Genomic DNA, 14,502 nt, shown 5'->3' on the forward strand with positions numbered 1-14,502 from the left:
AGCCTGTGCTCCGCAACGGGAGAGGCCACAACAGTGAGAGGCCCGCGTACAGCAAAAAAACAATCAAACAAACAAACAAAAAACCGAAAGTACAGAAGATAATTTGAGTTAGAATAAAATTACATTCTCTAGCTGGATTCCCACCAAAACACCACTCTCATTATTGTGTGTTGAGTTCCAAGTGCCCCAAAGTAGCAGGACCCACGGGTTCCACAGACAACCAGCGTGATCCACCAGGCATGTGTGTGGACATATTTGCAGATAAATGTCCATTTGGCTTTGACTCTTCACTCCTATTTTGGCCCTCCTCCTGGCACCTGCGCTGGGTCTCCAGAGCTCAGTCTGAACAACTGGGTGCTGCCTTCCAAAGACGGCTCTGGATGTTCTTCCAAGGACACAAGAAACTGCCATGGGGCTTTTGGAATATAAAAACTTTTACGTGCCATGATACTGCTTAGAAAATGTACTTTATGTTGATTTGAGATGCTAGTTGTTGTGCAGCCTCCAGAGATATCCAGAACAAGCTACTATCGGCCACAGGAAAGGAAGGTAAGCGGGACTGTGGGTAAGCAGCTACTATCCAACAGCTACTGAGCTTCCCTGTTTTGCTAATTGTACCATGGCTATTGTGGAGTGAAGACAGGAACTGCTACTGAGGAAAAATAGAAGTGGTCGAAGACATTCTGCTAAGTGAACACACGTCCTCCTGGACCAACCCCAGGCCTCAGCGTTCTCTCAGGTGCTGAAATGCCAACAAGTCTCCTGGAACGGGGCCCACACCCCCTCCTGGGATTCCCTGACTTTTCCCAAGGGGACGGCCTGTCTATCTCACCAAAGCGTCCAAAGGGCAGTATCCGAGTCTCATATTTCTTAGCTTCTGCCACCGCAGACTCTAATTTGCATTAAATCATTGTTCTTTAAAAAAAGTAATATGGCTTTAAACTATTAACTAAGCTGAAGTTTATTAGGAAAGAAATAATTAGCAAATTCATTATTTTCTTTCATGTCTCTTAAAGATACTGTTTTCTTACTCAACAAGTTCAATGTACTACATGAAAGGTGCTAGGGTTAGCATACTGCCGGACACAGGAGATGCTTAACAATATTTATCACACAAAAGGGGAAACTCTACTTACTTTAATTCATACCCCAGAACAAAACTGGGGAAACTCTACTTACTTTAATTCATACCCCAGAACAAAACTAACATCTCGGACTAAGCTCCTGGGCAACCATTAAGATACGATGTATAAAATGAAAGCCAAATATATTTTGTTGACTTTTTTCTGTTTTGGACCACAGGGAAAACTGTATGTCGGAGCCACATAGCTGCACACTTTGCATGGCTAACTGTTCAGAGCCTCCTGTGCCTCTCCTCATTTCAAAGGAGAGAAGGAAAGAAGAATAATATAATATATTACAGTGACAGTGTGAGTTAAAACAATGGATGAATAACGATTAGAGTGGAAATTAGTGGAAAAAAAGGATAGAAAATCAATAGAGAAAAGTCAACAAAACCAAAAGTTGGTTCTTGGAAAATATCAACAAAATTGACAAAATTTCAGCTAGACTGACCAAGGAAAAAAAAAAGAGAGAAGCCTAAGGTTACCAAAATCAGGAATGAAAAAGGGGATATTACTAACAACTCTACAGAAATAAGAAGTACTATAAATGAATGCTATGAACAAACGTATGCCAACAAATTAGAATTTAGATGAAATGCACATACTCCTAGACAACCACAAACTAGCAAAACTGACTTAGGAAAAAATAAAAAACCTGAAAAAAATTTATAACAAGAAAAGAGATTGAATCAGTAATTTTAAAACTTCCCAGGAAAAAAACCTCAGGCCTAGATGGCTTCACTGGTGAATTCTACCAAACGTTCAATGAATTAATACCAATTCTTCACAAACCCAAAAAAACAGAAGAGGAAGGAAAACTTCCCAATTCATTTTATAAGCCCAGTATTATCCTGATGATGAACACGTCACAAAAAAAGAAAACCACAGACCAGTATCTCTTATGAATATAGGTACAAAAATCCTCAACAATATTCTAGCAAAGTAAATTCAGCAACATATAAAAAGGGCTATTGTACACCATGACCAAGTGAGTTTATCCCACAAATGCCAAGGGTGGCTTAACATCTGACAATCAATTAATGTAACACAGCATATCAATAGAATAAAATAAAATAAAAAACACATGACATCTCGATAAATGCATGCTGTGGTCTGAAGGCAAAGTGTCCACCCAAACTTTGTATGTTGAAATCCTAACCTCTAAAGATGATGGTATTAGGAAGTGGGGCCTTTGGGAAGTGCTTAGATCATGAGAGTGAAGCCCTCATGAATGGAATTAGTGCCTTTATAAAATAGGCTCCAGAGAGCTTGCTAACCCCCTTCTACCATGTTAGGACACAGTGAGAAGGCACCTGCTATGAACCAGGAGGAGAGCCCTCAGCAGCCACCACACCAAACCTGCTGGCACCATGATCTTGGACTTCAAGGCTCCAGAACTATAAGAAATAAATTTCTATTGTTTATGAACTATCCACTCTATGATATTTGTTACCGCAGCTCAAATGGACTAAGACAATGCAGAAAAAGCATTTCACAAAATCCCACACTGCTTCATGATAAAAAAACACTCAACAAACTAGGAATGGAAGGGAACTTCCTCAAACAGCATCTGCCTGTGAAAACCCCACAGCTAACATCATATTTAATGGTGAAAGACTGGATGCATTCCTCCTAAGATAGGAATAAGACAAGAATGTTCTCTTTCATCACTTCTATTCAGCATTGTACTAGAGGTTCTAACCAAGGCAATAAGGCAAGAAAAATAAATAAAAGGCATCCAGATTGGAAAGGAAGACATAAAACTATCTCTACTCACAGACAACATGATCTCATATATAGAAAATCCTAAGAAATCTACTTAAAAACTATTAGAACTAATGAGTTCTGCAAGGCTGCAGGATACGAGAGCAATACAGAAAAATCAATTGTATATCTATACACTTGTAACAACTCAAAAATGAAACTTTAAAAATTCCTTTTATGGGGCTTCCCTGGTGGCGCAGTGGTTAAGAATCCGCCTGCCAATGCAAGAGACACGGGTTCGAGCCCTCGTCCTGGAAGATCCCAAATGCTGCAGGGCAACTAACCCTGTGGGCCACAACTACTGAGCCCACGTACTTAGAGCCCATGCTCTGCAACAAGAGAAGCCGCCGCAATGAGAAGCCCACGCGCTGCAATAAAGAGTAGCCCCCGCTCGCTGCAACTAGAGAAAGCCTGCACGCAGCAACGAAGACCCAAGGCAGCCAAAAATGAATGAATGAATGAGTTTTTTTAAAATTCCTTTTACAACAGCATTGAAATGAATAAAACATTTGGGAATAAGCAACAAAAGAAGTATAAACCTTATACTCTGAAAACCATAAAGCATTGTTGAAAGAAATTAAGATCTAAATAAATGGAAAAGCATTGCATGTTCATGGTTCAGAAGACTTTATATTTTAACATGTCAAAACTCCCTAAACTGAGCTACACAGTCAATGCAATCTCTATCAAAATTCCAGCTGACTTTCTGCAGAAATGAACAAGCTTATACTAAGATTCATAGGAAATGCAAAGAACCCGGAATAGCCAAAACCATCTTGAAACAGACAGTAAAATTTGAGGATTCACACTTCCCAATTTCAAAACTTACTAGACAAAGCTACAGCAATCAAGACAGTGTGGTACTGGCAAAAAGACAGACATATAAATCAATGGAATACAATCTAGACTCCAGAAATAAACTTATACATTTATGGTCAATTGATTTTCAACAAGGGTGCCAAAATAACTCAATGGGGAAAGAATAATCTTTTCAACAAATGGTGCTTGAACAACTAGATATCCACATGCAAAAGAATGAAGTACTGTATATACCATATGCAAAAATTAGCTCAAAGTTGATCAAAAACCTAAATGTAAGAGCTAAAACACTAAGACTCTTAGGAGAAAACACAGGATTATATCTTTGTGAACTTGCGTTAAGCAAAACCTTCTCAGATACACCACCAAAAGCATAAGAGACAAAAGAAAATACAGATAAACTACAGTCCATCTAAACTGAAAACTGCTGTACTTCAAATGACATAAAGAAAGTAAAAAGACAACCTAAAGAATGGAAGAAAATATTTGCAAGTCATATGCTTAATAAGGCGCTAGTATCCAGAAAATATGAAGAACTCTAACTACTCAAGAACAAAAAGACAAATAATCCAGTTTTAAAATGGGCAAAGGATTTAAATAGACATTTCTTCAAAGAAGATATGCCAATGCCCAATAAGCACATGAAAGATGCTCAACATAACTAATCATTAATTTAGGGTAATGCAACACAAGACCACAAAGTGATAATACCTCACCCCCATTAGGATGGCTACAATCAAAAAGACAGACAATAACAAGTGTTGACAAGGATGTGGAGAAACTAGAACCCTCATACACTGCTGGTGGGAATGTAAGATGGTGTGGTCAGTTTGAAAAAGAGTTGGCAGTTCCTCCAAAAGTTAAACATAGAATTACTATAAGACCCAGCAATTCCACTTGCAGGTGTTTACCTAAAAAAAATAAAAACATACAACCACACAAAAACTTGCACACAGATATGCATAGCAGCATTATTCATAATGGCCCAAAGGTGGGAAAAAACAAATGTCCATCAACTGGCAAATGAATAAACAAAATGTACTCTATACATACAATGGAATATTATTTAGCCATTAAAAGAAATGAAGTACTAATACCTCCACAACATGGATGAACCTTGAAAACATCATGTTAGGTTAAAGAAGCCAAACACAAAAGGCCACATATTGTATGACTGCATTTACATGAAATGTCCAGAATAAGCAAATCTGTACAGATAGCAAGCAGCTTAATGGTTGTCTGGGGCTGAAGGGGTTGGGGGGAAATAGGGAATGACAGCTAATGGGTGTGGGGTTTCTTTTTGGGGTGATGAAAATGTTCTGGAATGTGATAGTGGTGACAGTCACACAACTGTGAATATACTAAAAAACAGTGAATAATATACTTTAATGAGTGAATTGCATTAGTGAATTATATCTCAATAAAGATGTTTGAAAATCAACATATGTATGTGTTTTATGTAAGACATAAAACTAATCTACCCTCTATCTATATGCTGTTTGACGAGCTGCTTAATTTCTCTTGAGCTTTAGTTTGCTCCCTTGTAAAACGGGATTAAAAAAAAAAACCAAAAAACCCACCTACCTTACAAAGTTCTTACAAGGGCAAAGGCACAAGCCTAACCCCCACAGAAAGCACTTTGAAGAGCCAGCACTTATTATCATACACCTACATTACATAGTTTCATATAAGCCATCACTTTCTCCCTAAAATGGATTTGTTCAAATTTCCTTACAGTTAATAGTGGAGCTTAGGGTTTTCAACTAATGACGTTAGTTTAGTGAGCAAGAGCTTTCAGAATTTAACTGGAATTCACTGTCGAAGCTGACCATGTAAGTTTTTCCTTTAAGTTTCTTCAGTCATGAGCCGTACCAAATTAAAAATCCCCACCCTCTTAACTATCATCGTGCCCCAAGAGAAGAAAAGGAATGAGATTTCTACACGTCTCCTTATGTGATAATGTAAGCCCACCGACTTTTCTTGTCCAAGCCCTCTTTGCCAGCCCGCTGTCCTCCAGCCGCAGTCAAGGCGCAGCTGAGTGCGGGCTGCAGAGCCAGACAACCGGGCCCACTTCCGGGCCCCTCACTAGTCTTGGGTGGATTACTCAACCCCTCTGAGCCTTGGTCCCTAGCGCACAGCCAGAGCTTCAGAAACTCTCACAGGGGCCTCCGGGGGAGGCCTCGGGCAAGAGGCTGCTAAGCAGCCCTCCACTCGCTTGAGAGAGTCAACCACCCTCATTCCTGTGCACTCTCAGACCGCCCTGGTCCTCTGCGGCTGTGGCCTGAGCTGGTTCTCCCACTCCGAGTCGGGGGTCGGGGGCAGGTAGCCTTACAGGCCTGGTTCCTAAGGTGAGCCTGAGCCCCTGAGGGCTGAGGAGGAGCAGCTGAGAGGAGGCTCCAGGCCCTTCCCCTTGGATGCAAGGCTCTGGCTCACAGCGGGCCTCTAGCCAACAGGCACTGGCTTGAACGTGTGCCCAGTGGCCTCACCCAGCCTAGCCCCGGGCTGGGATGAGAACCCCAGGGTGGTTCCCTGTCAGGCTCCGGGCACTGCTGCTGCCTAGAACATCCTCTTCCTCTTGCCCAGATTTTGTGCTTTCACTGCTGGCTCCCTAATGGGGGGCTGGCCCTGGAGTCAGGCATCATCTGCCACCCTCCACTCCACTCGATCCCAGGGCTTTCTCTTGCCTGCTAAGGTGCACTGACTGACCTTTGCATTTGTCCCCTTAAATTTTCATTCATTCTCCCAGCATCAGGAGGAAGGCCAAAAGATGTTTAACAGACCTCTCTGGCTAAGTGACAAATGACATAACCATAACACAAATCATTTCAACTGCACCAACCAACTTCAAGGTCCCACTGAATATTAAAGGCAGTAGAGCTGCTGGGTTAAGAAGCACTTTATAATAAAGTGCCTCTGCTGAGTAAACGTTGAAAGCGTAAAACAATCTCATCACCGGCAAAGTTACACAAGCAGTGAACTCCAGCTATTAGCAAGACGGTGGCACTGGGCTGACTCACTCACACTCAGAAACACGTGCTTATCCTCTTCATCTGGATAAACTTGATTCTTTCTTTGCCACTGTTTCTAGAACAAAATAAAATTCTTACAGCTACCAGTGTGCCTGCTTCACGTCTCACTCGTGGGATGGAAGGAATGAAGGAACGGACAGCAGTAAATTACTGGCAAACAAAGCCTCAAGTGAAACAGCTGGTTTTATTGCTGGGGTGATAAGAATTTTTTTGTTTTTAATTATGCAACCAATACGTGTTCTTTGTAGAAAAATTGGAACATACATAAAAGAAGCTACATTCCCAGGATGATTATAATAATAGCAGCAGCAAGTATGGTAAATGTACTGCTTCCGTTTACTAAGTGCCTTTGCCTTCTGATCTTTCTGATCTTTGCTTTCTCTGCTTCATTCTCCAGAATCCTGACATGGAGGCACTTTCACTGAAAGAAGTAAAGCGGAAGGGTTAAGAATACAGGATTAAAGCAGACTGTGACTTTCTGGGTTGACATCCTGGTTCGACTACCGGGTAAGCAGGTGACTGAACCTCTCCACCTCCGTTTCCTCATCTGTGAAATGGGAATCACAATAGCACTCACCCCAGGGGACTGATGTGAGAATTAAATCTAAAACTTCACATAAAACATTTCAGCACGGTGCCTGGCAAAATAGCAAAATACCGCGTTTTGACAGGTGATGAACCGATTCGGCAAGGGTAAATTAAGCACCTCACAACCTAACCTGCGATAGCACTGGCCGTTAACCTAACTGCCTCCAAGGCACAGGTGTAGGCAACTGTTTCGTAATTAACAGACGATCTCGATAAATATGAAAGCAGCAAAATATTCCCCGCCTTGTACTTTAATGACATCAATTATCAACTTCTTGACCCTGAAGCAGTTACATAATTTGCAGGACCCAGAGAAAAATCAAAATGCAAGGCCCCTTAATCAAAAAAAAAAATTAAGAATTTCAAGATGATAACTGCAGAGCATTAAACCAAGCACAAGGGACTTCCCTGCCTGGTGGTCCAGTGGTTAAGACTCCACGCTTCCACTGCAGGGGGCACGGGTTCGATCCCTGGTCGGAGAACTAAGATCCCGCATGCCGCACAGCACAGCCAAAAAAAAAAAAAAAAACACCAAGCACCAGCCACTTCTGAGCACAAGGCCCTGTGCAACTGCCAGGACACACACCCTTGAAGCCAGCCCCCTGTCCACCCCTTCAATGGCCAAGTTTCGGGATCGAAATTGGATTGCGTGGTCATGACAGTCGATCTTCCACGGTCAAGATGTTCTTTCTGAATACACTTCAACTATCCCTTCCCCAGAGAAAACAGGATCCTGTGGAATGATCTACAGTGATAACCAATAACAAAGCCAAAACCAAATAATTAGCAAAGATGAATATTCTTTCCTGACCTCCTTGCGAGTCAAAGGCATTAAGGATCAATTTACTCCAGGACAACCTGCTGCAAACTTATAATTCTCTAATCGCAAATGTCCTTAATGTTTTTCAAGGTAAGAGGCACAGCGAACTTTCAATGAACATGTCTATCATAGCTTGCAGGAAAAAGAAATAATTCAACCATGCCACATTGTAGATTATAAACCAAGACTTGGTCTTATCGAACAAGTTTTTCTATAAAGAAAGACTGCGCTTCATTTAAACTCTTTTCCTCACTCCAATGAACAGAAAGCCTGCTGCTCTGAGAAATCAGTATTGAACGTGTGTGTGGTTTAAGGACAATGATGAACCTCTCTATCAAATAGGATTTTAGTTTTGTGACTTTCCTTGTACTTTATCTCAATATTTCGTAAGAAGCTGGGAGGCCCCGATACCGAGGAAGTGCAGAAGCAAAACGTAGCAGAACTAACAAGACTGTCCAGTCATTTTTAAAGTGTCCAAGGTGAGACTGAAATCTGAGAGCAAAATCATGGAGGATTCTCTCTGAGCCACGTTTAGCAAGAGAAAGGGAATTAAATCATCAGGTATATTGCAATGCCTAATGGTGAATCATTTACTCTGGGGGCATGATCTAATTAACAGCAATGACTCTTACAACGGAATCTGTCGGGATAGAGAATTTAAATGAAAAAAGAGCAACTTTTGACTTCCAGTGGGTGCTCAACAGACTTAAAAGGGAGATGTCAAGGTACAAGAACACACTTAGCAGTAACCGTTCATCAAATGGGGGGATGCTGACCTTGCTCAATTTTTGCCAACCATAAGAAAAGCAGTGCCCCTTTTTCCTCTAAAATTTCTTGACAATAACAGCATCAGATTGGAGCCATTCAAAAACCAGAACTTTAGCACACTGGATAAAATGAAGTCAACCAGAACAATTATACCAAATAATTACAAATCCTCATCCTAACTGCTAAGTCTGTTAGTTTGTAACTTGAGGATATGAATACGCCCCAGAATTGCTGGGATGCCTTTAAGGCAGGGTTTCTCAAGCAAAATGCTACTGACATTTTGGGACAGATAAATCTTAGGTGGGGAGGGGGGCGTCTTACGCATTTGTGCATTATAGGATATTGAGCAGCTTCCCTGGCCTCTACCCATTAGATTCCAGTAACACCAACTCCCCACCTGTAACAACCAAAAATGTCTCCATTAATTACTAGATGTGTGGGATGAGGGATGAAATCACTTCCAGCTGAGAACCACTTCTTATAAAGATGGGAATAAATAAAAGGTAAGGAATCAAAGCACTTTAGAACAGAAAGTGATTTTAAGGATGCTGTGCACCAGTGATTCTCAAACTTGACCTATTGATAATAGTCAAGTACAAGATGTGCCCACAGGGGTATCAACACCCTCATTCTACAAATAAGTGGACATGGGCCAGAAAAGGAAAATGCCTTGCCCAAGGTCACAGGGCAAGTTAGAACCTGGACTCCAAACCCAACCAAGCCCTTCCTTACAAAAAGTATGGGTGGGGTGAGAGGTGTGTGTTGCTCATACATTTTGGGGAGAGGCAGGCCTAATTGGTTAAGACGGTGCACGCTGGAGCCAGCTGGCCAGAGTTAAAAATCCTGATTTGTTATTTATTAGGTGAGGGACCTTGTGTAAGGCACATAACCTCTGAGAGCCTCAGTTTCCTTCTCTGTCAAATTTAACGATAGTACCTACCTCCTAGGGTTGTTGGAAAGGCTGAGAGAGATCATATATATAAAACCTCGACACAGGGCCTGGAACACATTAAACACTCAATACGTGTTCTGTTATTATTATTATTATTGTCCCACGACTGCAGATTGGAAGGGGTCTGCGGGGCCCCGAGAGCAGAGAGCTGGAGATGGGCTCAGGGAGGCGATGCGACCCCCGACTCCCCCCGCCTCGCCCCTCACCTGGCCCTGCAGCTCCTTCTCCAGCTGCCGGTAGTCGTTGTTCCAGACCAGGACGTGTAAAGGGAAGTGGCCGCTGGCGTCGCGGGCAGAGGACATGGCGAGGAGGCCGCAGCCGGGCCCTCACCGCCCTCTTGCCAAGCCTCAGCACCGGCAGGGTCTCCGGCGCCCGCCCGCCCGCCCGGAGGCCGGCGAGCAAGAGAACCAGGGGAGCGAGCGAGGGGCGCGGTACGAGGCAAGGGGGACTAGCTGGCCAGGTGAGGGGCACGCGCGGGAAGTAGGCGGTCGCGGGCCGGGTCGGGGACGGGGTCGGCCGCGCCCACCCCGCGCCCCGCCGCGCTCCCGCCTGCGCTGACAGCTCCCGAACCGACTTCTGCGGGCAGAACTGCCCCAAACAGGGAAGTGCGGGGAGCGAACCACCGCGCGCCGTGGCGGGGGGGAGGAGAGGACAACCACCTGGTCCGGGGTCCGCCCAACCCCACCCACCTGAAGTCCACACCAGGAAACACAGTAATACCCAAAACAGAGCTAAAACTCTCTTCTTTAGCCCAGAATCTCTACATGGAAAACTCAGTCTACCCTTCACCACCCCCTTTCCCCCTGCTCCAGCTTTCTCATATGGTTCGGTCCACAACTGGGCCTCTTCCACCAGCTCTGCGGTCACGGGGTGATAAGGCGCCTGGACCAAACCATTCTAGTTACTGCCTAGCCTTTTTGGACCTGGGTAGATGCTTCCACGATTGGTCAGGAGCCATTTTGGAAGTGGGCAACACCAAACAATTTTCAAGGGGGAATTATAAACTCTGGAGAAGTGGCATTAAATAGTTGCAAAATAAGAGGATGGTTCTATCTCAGGATTTCTCAACTTCAGCACATTTTGAACCACATGATTTTTTTTTCTTTTGCTATTCTGGTAGCTCTGATTCTTTTAAATTTAATTTATTTATTTTTTACTTTTATTTATTTTTATTTTTTATACAATTTTAAAAAGTTGCTTTCCGGGGCTTCCCTGGTGGCGCAGTGGTTAAGAATCCGCCTGCCAATGCAGGGGACACAGGTTTGATCCCTGGTCTGGGAAGATCCCACATGCTGCGGAGCAACTAAGCCCGTGTGCCACAACTACTGAGCCTGCGCTCTAGAGCCCGCGAGCCACAACTACTGAGCCCACGTGCCACAACTACTGAAGCCCACACGCCTAGAGCCCGTGCTCCACAATGAGAAGCCACCACAACGAGAAGCCCGTGCACTGCAACGAAGAATAACCCCCACTCGCCGCAACTAGAGAAAGCCCACACGCAGCAGTGAAGACCCAACACAGCCAAAAATAAATAAATAAACAAAATTTTTTTAAGTTGCTTTCCATTTACAGTTTTTACTAAATATTGGCTAAATTCCCAGTGTTGTACAATACACCCTTGAGTCTATCTTACACCCAATAGTTTGTGCCTCCTCCCCTACCCTTATATTACCCCTCTCCCGCTCTCCCCAGTGGTAACCACTAGTTTGCTCTCTATATCTGTGAATCTGCTTCTTTTTTGTTATATTTACAACTTTGTTGTATTTTTTAGATTCCACGTATAAGTGATATCATACAGTATTTATCTTTCTCTGACTTATTTCACTTAGCATAATGACCTCCAAGTCCATCCATGTTGCTGCAAATGGCAAAATTTCATTCTTTTTTTTTTAATGGCTGAGTACTATTCCATTGTTGAATACTACATAAAGGGAACATACCTCAACATAATAAAGGCCATATGTGACAAACCCACAGCTAACATCATACTCAATGGTGAAAAGCTGAAAGCATTTCCTCTGAAATCAGACACAAGACAAGGATGCCCACTCTCACCACTTTTATTCAACATAGTTTTGGAAGTCATAGCCACAGCAATCAGAGAAGAAAAAGAAATAAAAGGAACCCAAATTGGAAAGGAAGATGTGAACCACATAATTCTTTATGTGGGACTTGTCCTGTCCTTTGTAGGATGTTGAGCAGCATCCCTGGCCATTCTATCCACTGGATGCCAGTAACACTACCCTCAAAATGTCTCCAGATATTGCAAAATGTCCCCTGGAGGACAAAAATCCATCCCCCACTCCCCCACTGAGAAGCACTCTTCTACCTGAACTCCAAAGTGGGTTATGATTCAAAGTTACCTAAGGTGGTGGTTTATTCCACATATGAATGTCATCTATTTTTGAAGCTAGCCATTTGAATTTGGGGTTATGGCCAAAAGGACTAATAGATAATACTTAGACTTGACCACAGTCAGCCACTATTAAGTTCATTCTTTGGGTTTCAACCTAAGACACTATAACTCCTTGATTCAATGAAGAACCAAGTCAACTTACAGCTACTTACCAGCCTGAGCTTTCTGCACAGCTGTCTACAACTAGACCACATAACTGGGCAAAGTTATTTAATGCATCCTGAAAGCATACCCTCTGCCTTCCCTGCTTGTGCACATCCAGCTTTTCAGATGCCTGCAACAACAGCTGTTCAAGAATCCTGGCCTAATCCATTCTCCACATGTGTTGAGTCCAGAAGATTTGTTAGTCTGCAAACCAAAACAGGATGCAGGAGCATCAGGATGGAACCCAGAAGCTCTAACTGTGGAATGTGTGGGAATTATGTGGTTATGCCCATACCACACATTTATAAAAATGGAGAGATGAACCAAAGACCAGTGCTTCTGAGACCTCTTCCAGGACTTCTATCCTTTCAGAAGCCTTGTGCAATTTAATTTTCTTTCTCTTCATCATCCTATGTTTACTGAACATTTCTCTTAATTCATTAGTCAGAAAACTCCATGATAATTGCTCACCAGAGTACCTAAAGTTAAAACAGTACCTGGCCCACAATAGGCATGGAATATTTGCTGAAGGGAGATCATGGTTGTGTTTACATATAACACATACAATATTCATTAGCATTAGGGTCACATCTCTGCTCTTCTTCACACTTCTTAAACTCATCTCATTGTGTTTATCTCATTGGAAGTCATAGCCACAGCAATCAGAGAAGAAAAAGAAATAAAAGGAACCCAAATTGGAAAGGAAGATGTGAACCACATAATTCTTTATGTGGGACTTGTCCTGTCCTTTGTAGGATGTTGAGCAGCATCCCTGGCCATTCTATCCACTGGATGCCAGTAACACTACCCTCAAAATGTCTCCAGATATTGCAAAATGTCCCCTGGAGGACAAAAATCCATCCCCCACTCCCCCACTGAGAAGCACTCTTCTACCTGAACTCCAAAGTGGGTTATGATTCAAAGTTACCTAAGGTGGTGGTTTATTCCACATATGAATGTCATCTATTTTTGAAGCTAGCCATTTGAATTTGGGGTTATGGCCAAAAGGACTAATAGATAATACTTAGACTTGACCACAGTCAGCCACTATTAAGTTCATTCTTTGGGTTTCAACCTAAGACACTATAACTCCTTGATTCAATGAAGAACCAAGTCAACTTACAGCTACTTACCAGCCTGAGCTTTCTGCACAGCTGTCTACAACTAGACCACATAACTGGGCAAAGTTATTTAATGCATCCTGAAAGCATACCCTCTGCCTTCCCTGCTTGTGCACATCCAGCTTTTCAGATGCCTGCAACAACAGCTGTTCAAGAATCCTGGCCTAATCCATTCTCCACATGTGTTGAGTCCAGAAGATTTGTTAGTCTGCAAACCAAAACAGGATGCAGGAGCATCAGGATGGAACCCAGAAGCTCTAACTGTGGAATGTGTGGGAATTATGTGGTTATGCCCATACCACACATTTATAAAAATGGAGAGATGAACCAAAGACCAGTGCTTCTGAGACCTCTTCCAGGACTTCTATCCTTTCAGAAGCCTTGTGCAATTTAATTTTCTTTCTCTTCATCATCCTATGTTTACTGAACATTTCTCTTAATTCATTAGTCAGAAAACTCCATGATAATTGCTCACCAGAGTACCTAAAGTTAAAACAGTACCTGGCCCACAATAGGCATGGAATATTTGCTGAAGGGAGATCATGGTTGTGTTTACATATAACACATACAATATTCATTAGCATTAGGGTCACATCTCTGCTCTTCTTCACACTTCTTAAACTCATCTCATTGTGTTTATCTCACATCATCCTGTGAGTTAGATTATCTATTCTTATCCTCAAGACAAAAAAAAAAGTTGTGATTAGAAAATAATAGTAATATCAAATTCCAGGGCTTCCCTGGTGGCGCAGTGCTTTAGAATCCGCCTGCCAATGCAGGGGACACGGGTTCGAGCCCTGGTCTGGGAAGATCCCACATGCCGCGGAGCAACTAAGCCCATGCGCCAACACTGCTGAGCCTGTGCTCTGGAGCCCGCGAGCCACAACTACTGAAGCCCGCATGCCTAGAGCCCATGCTCCACACTAAGAGAAGCCACTGCAATGAGAAGCCCGCACA

The 14,502-nt window shown here is 42.9% G+C and overlaps 1 protein-coding gene across 1 annotated transcript in view; it reads right to left on the minus strand.

Moving 5' to 3' along the window:
• Window positions 1-10,424, minus strand: part of ANKRD13A (ankyrin repeat domain 13A) — a 41,146-nt gene extending 30,722 nt beyond the window's left edge. Inside the window, exon 1 of the mRNA XM_007115605.4 lies at window positions 10,071-10,424. Coding sequence (XP_007115667.1) covers window positions 10,071-10,166 — 96 coding nt within the window. The 5' untranslated portion in view covers window positions 10,167-10,424. The remainder of the gene's footprint in view (window positions 1-10,070) is intronic.
• Window positions 10,425-14,502: the final 4,078 nt, after the last annotated feature.

Source organism: Physeter macrocephalus, chromosome 19, assembly GCF_002837175.3.
Source record: "Physeter macrocephalus isolate SW-GA chromosome 19, ASM283717v5, whole genome shotgun sequence".
Lineage (NCBI taxonomy): Eukaryota > Metazoa > Chordata > Mammalia > Artiodactyla > Physeteridae > Physeter > Physeter macrocephalus.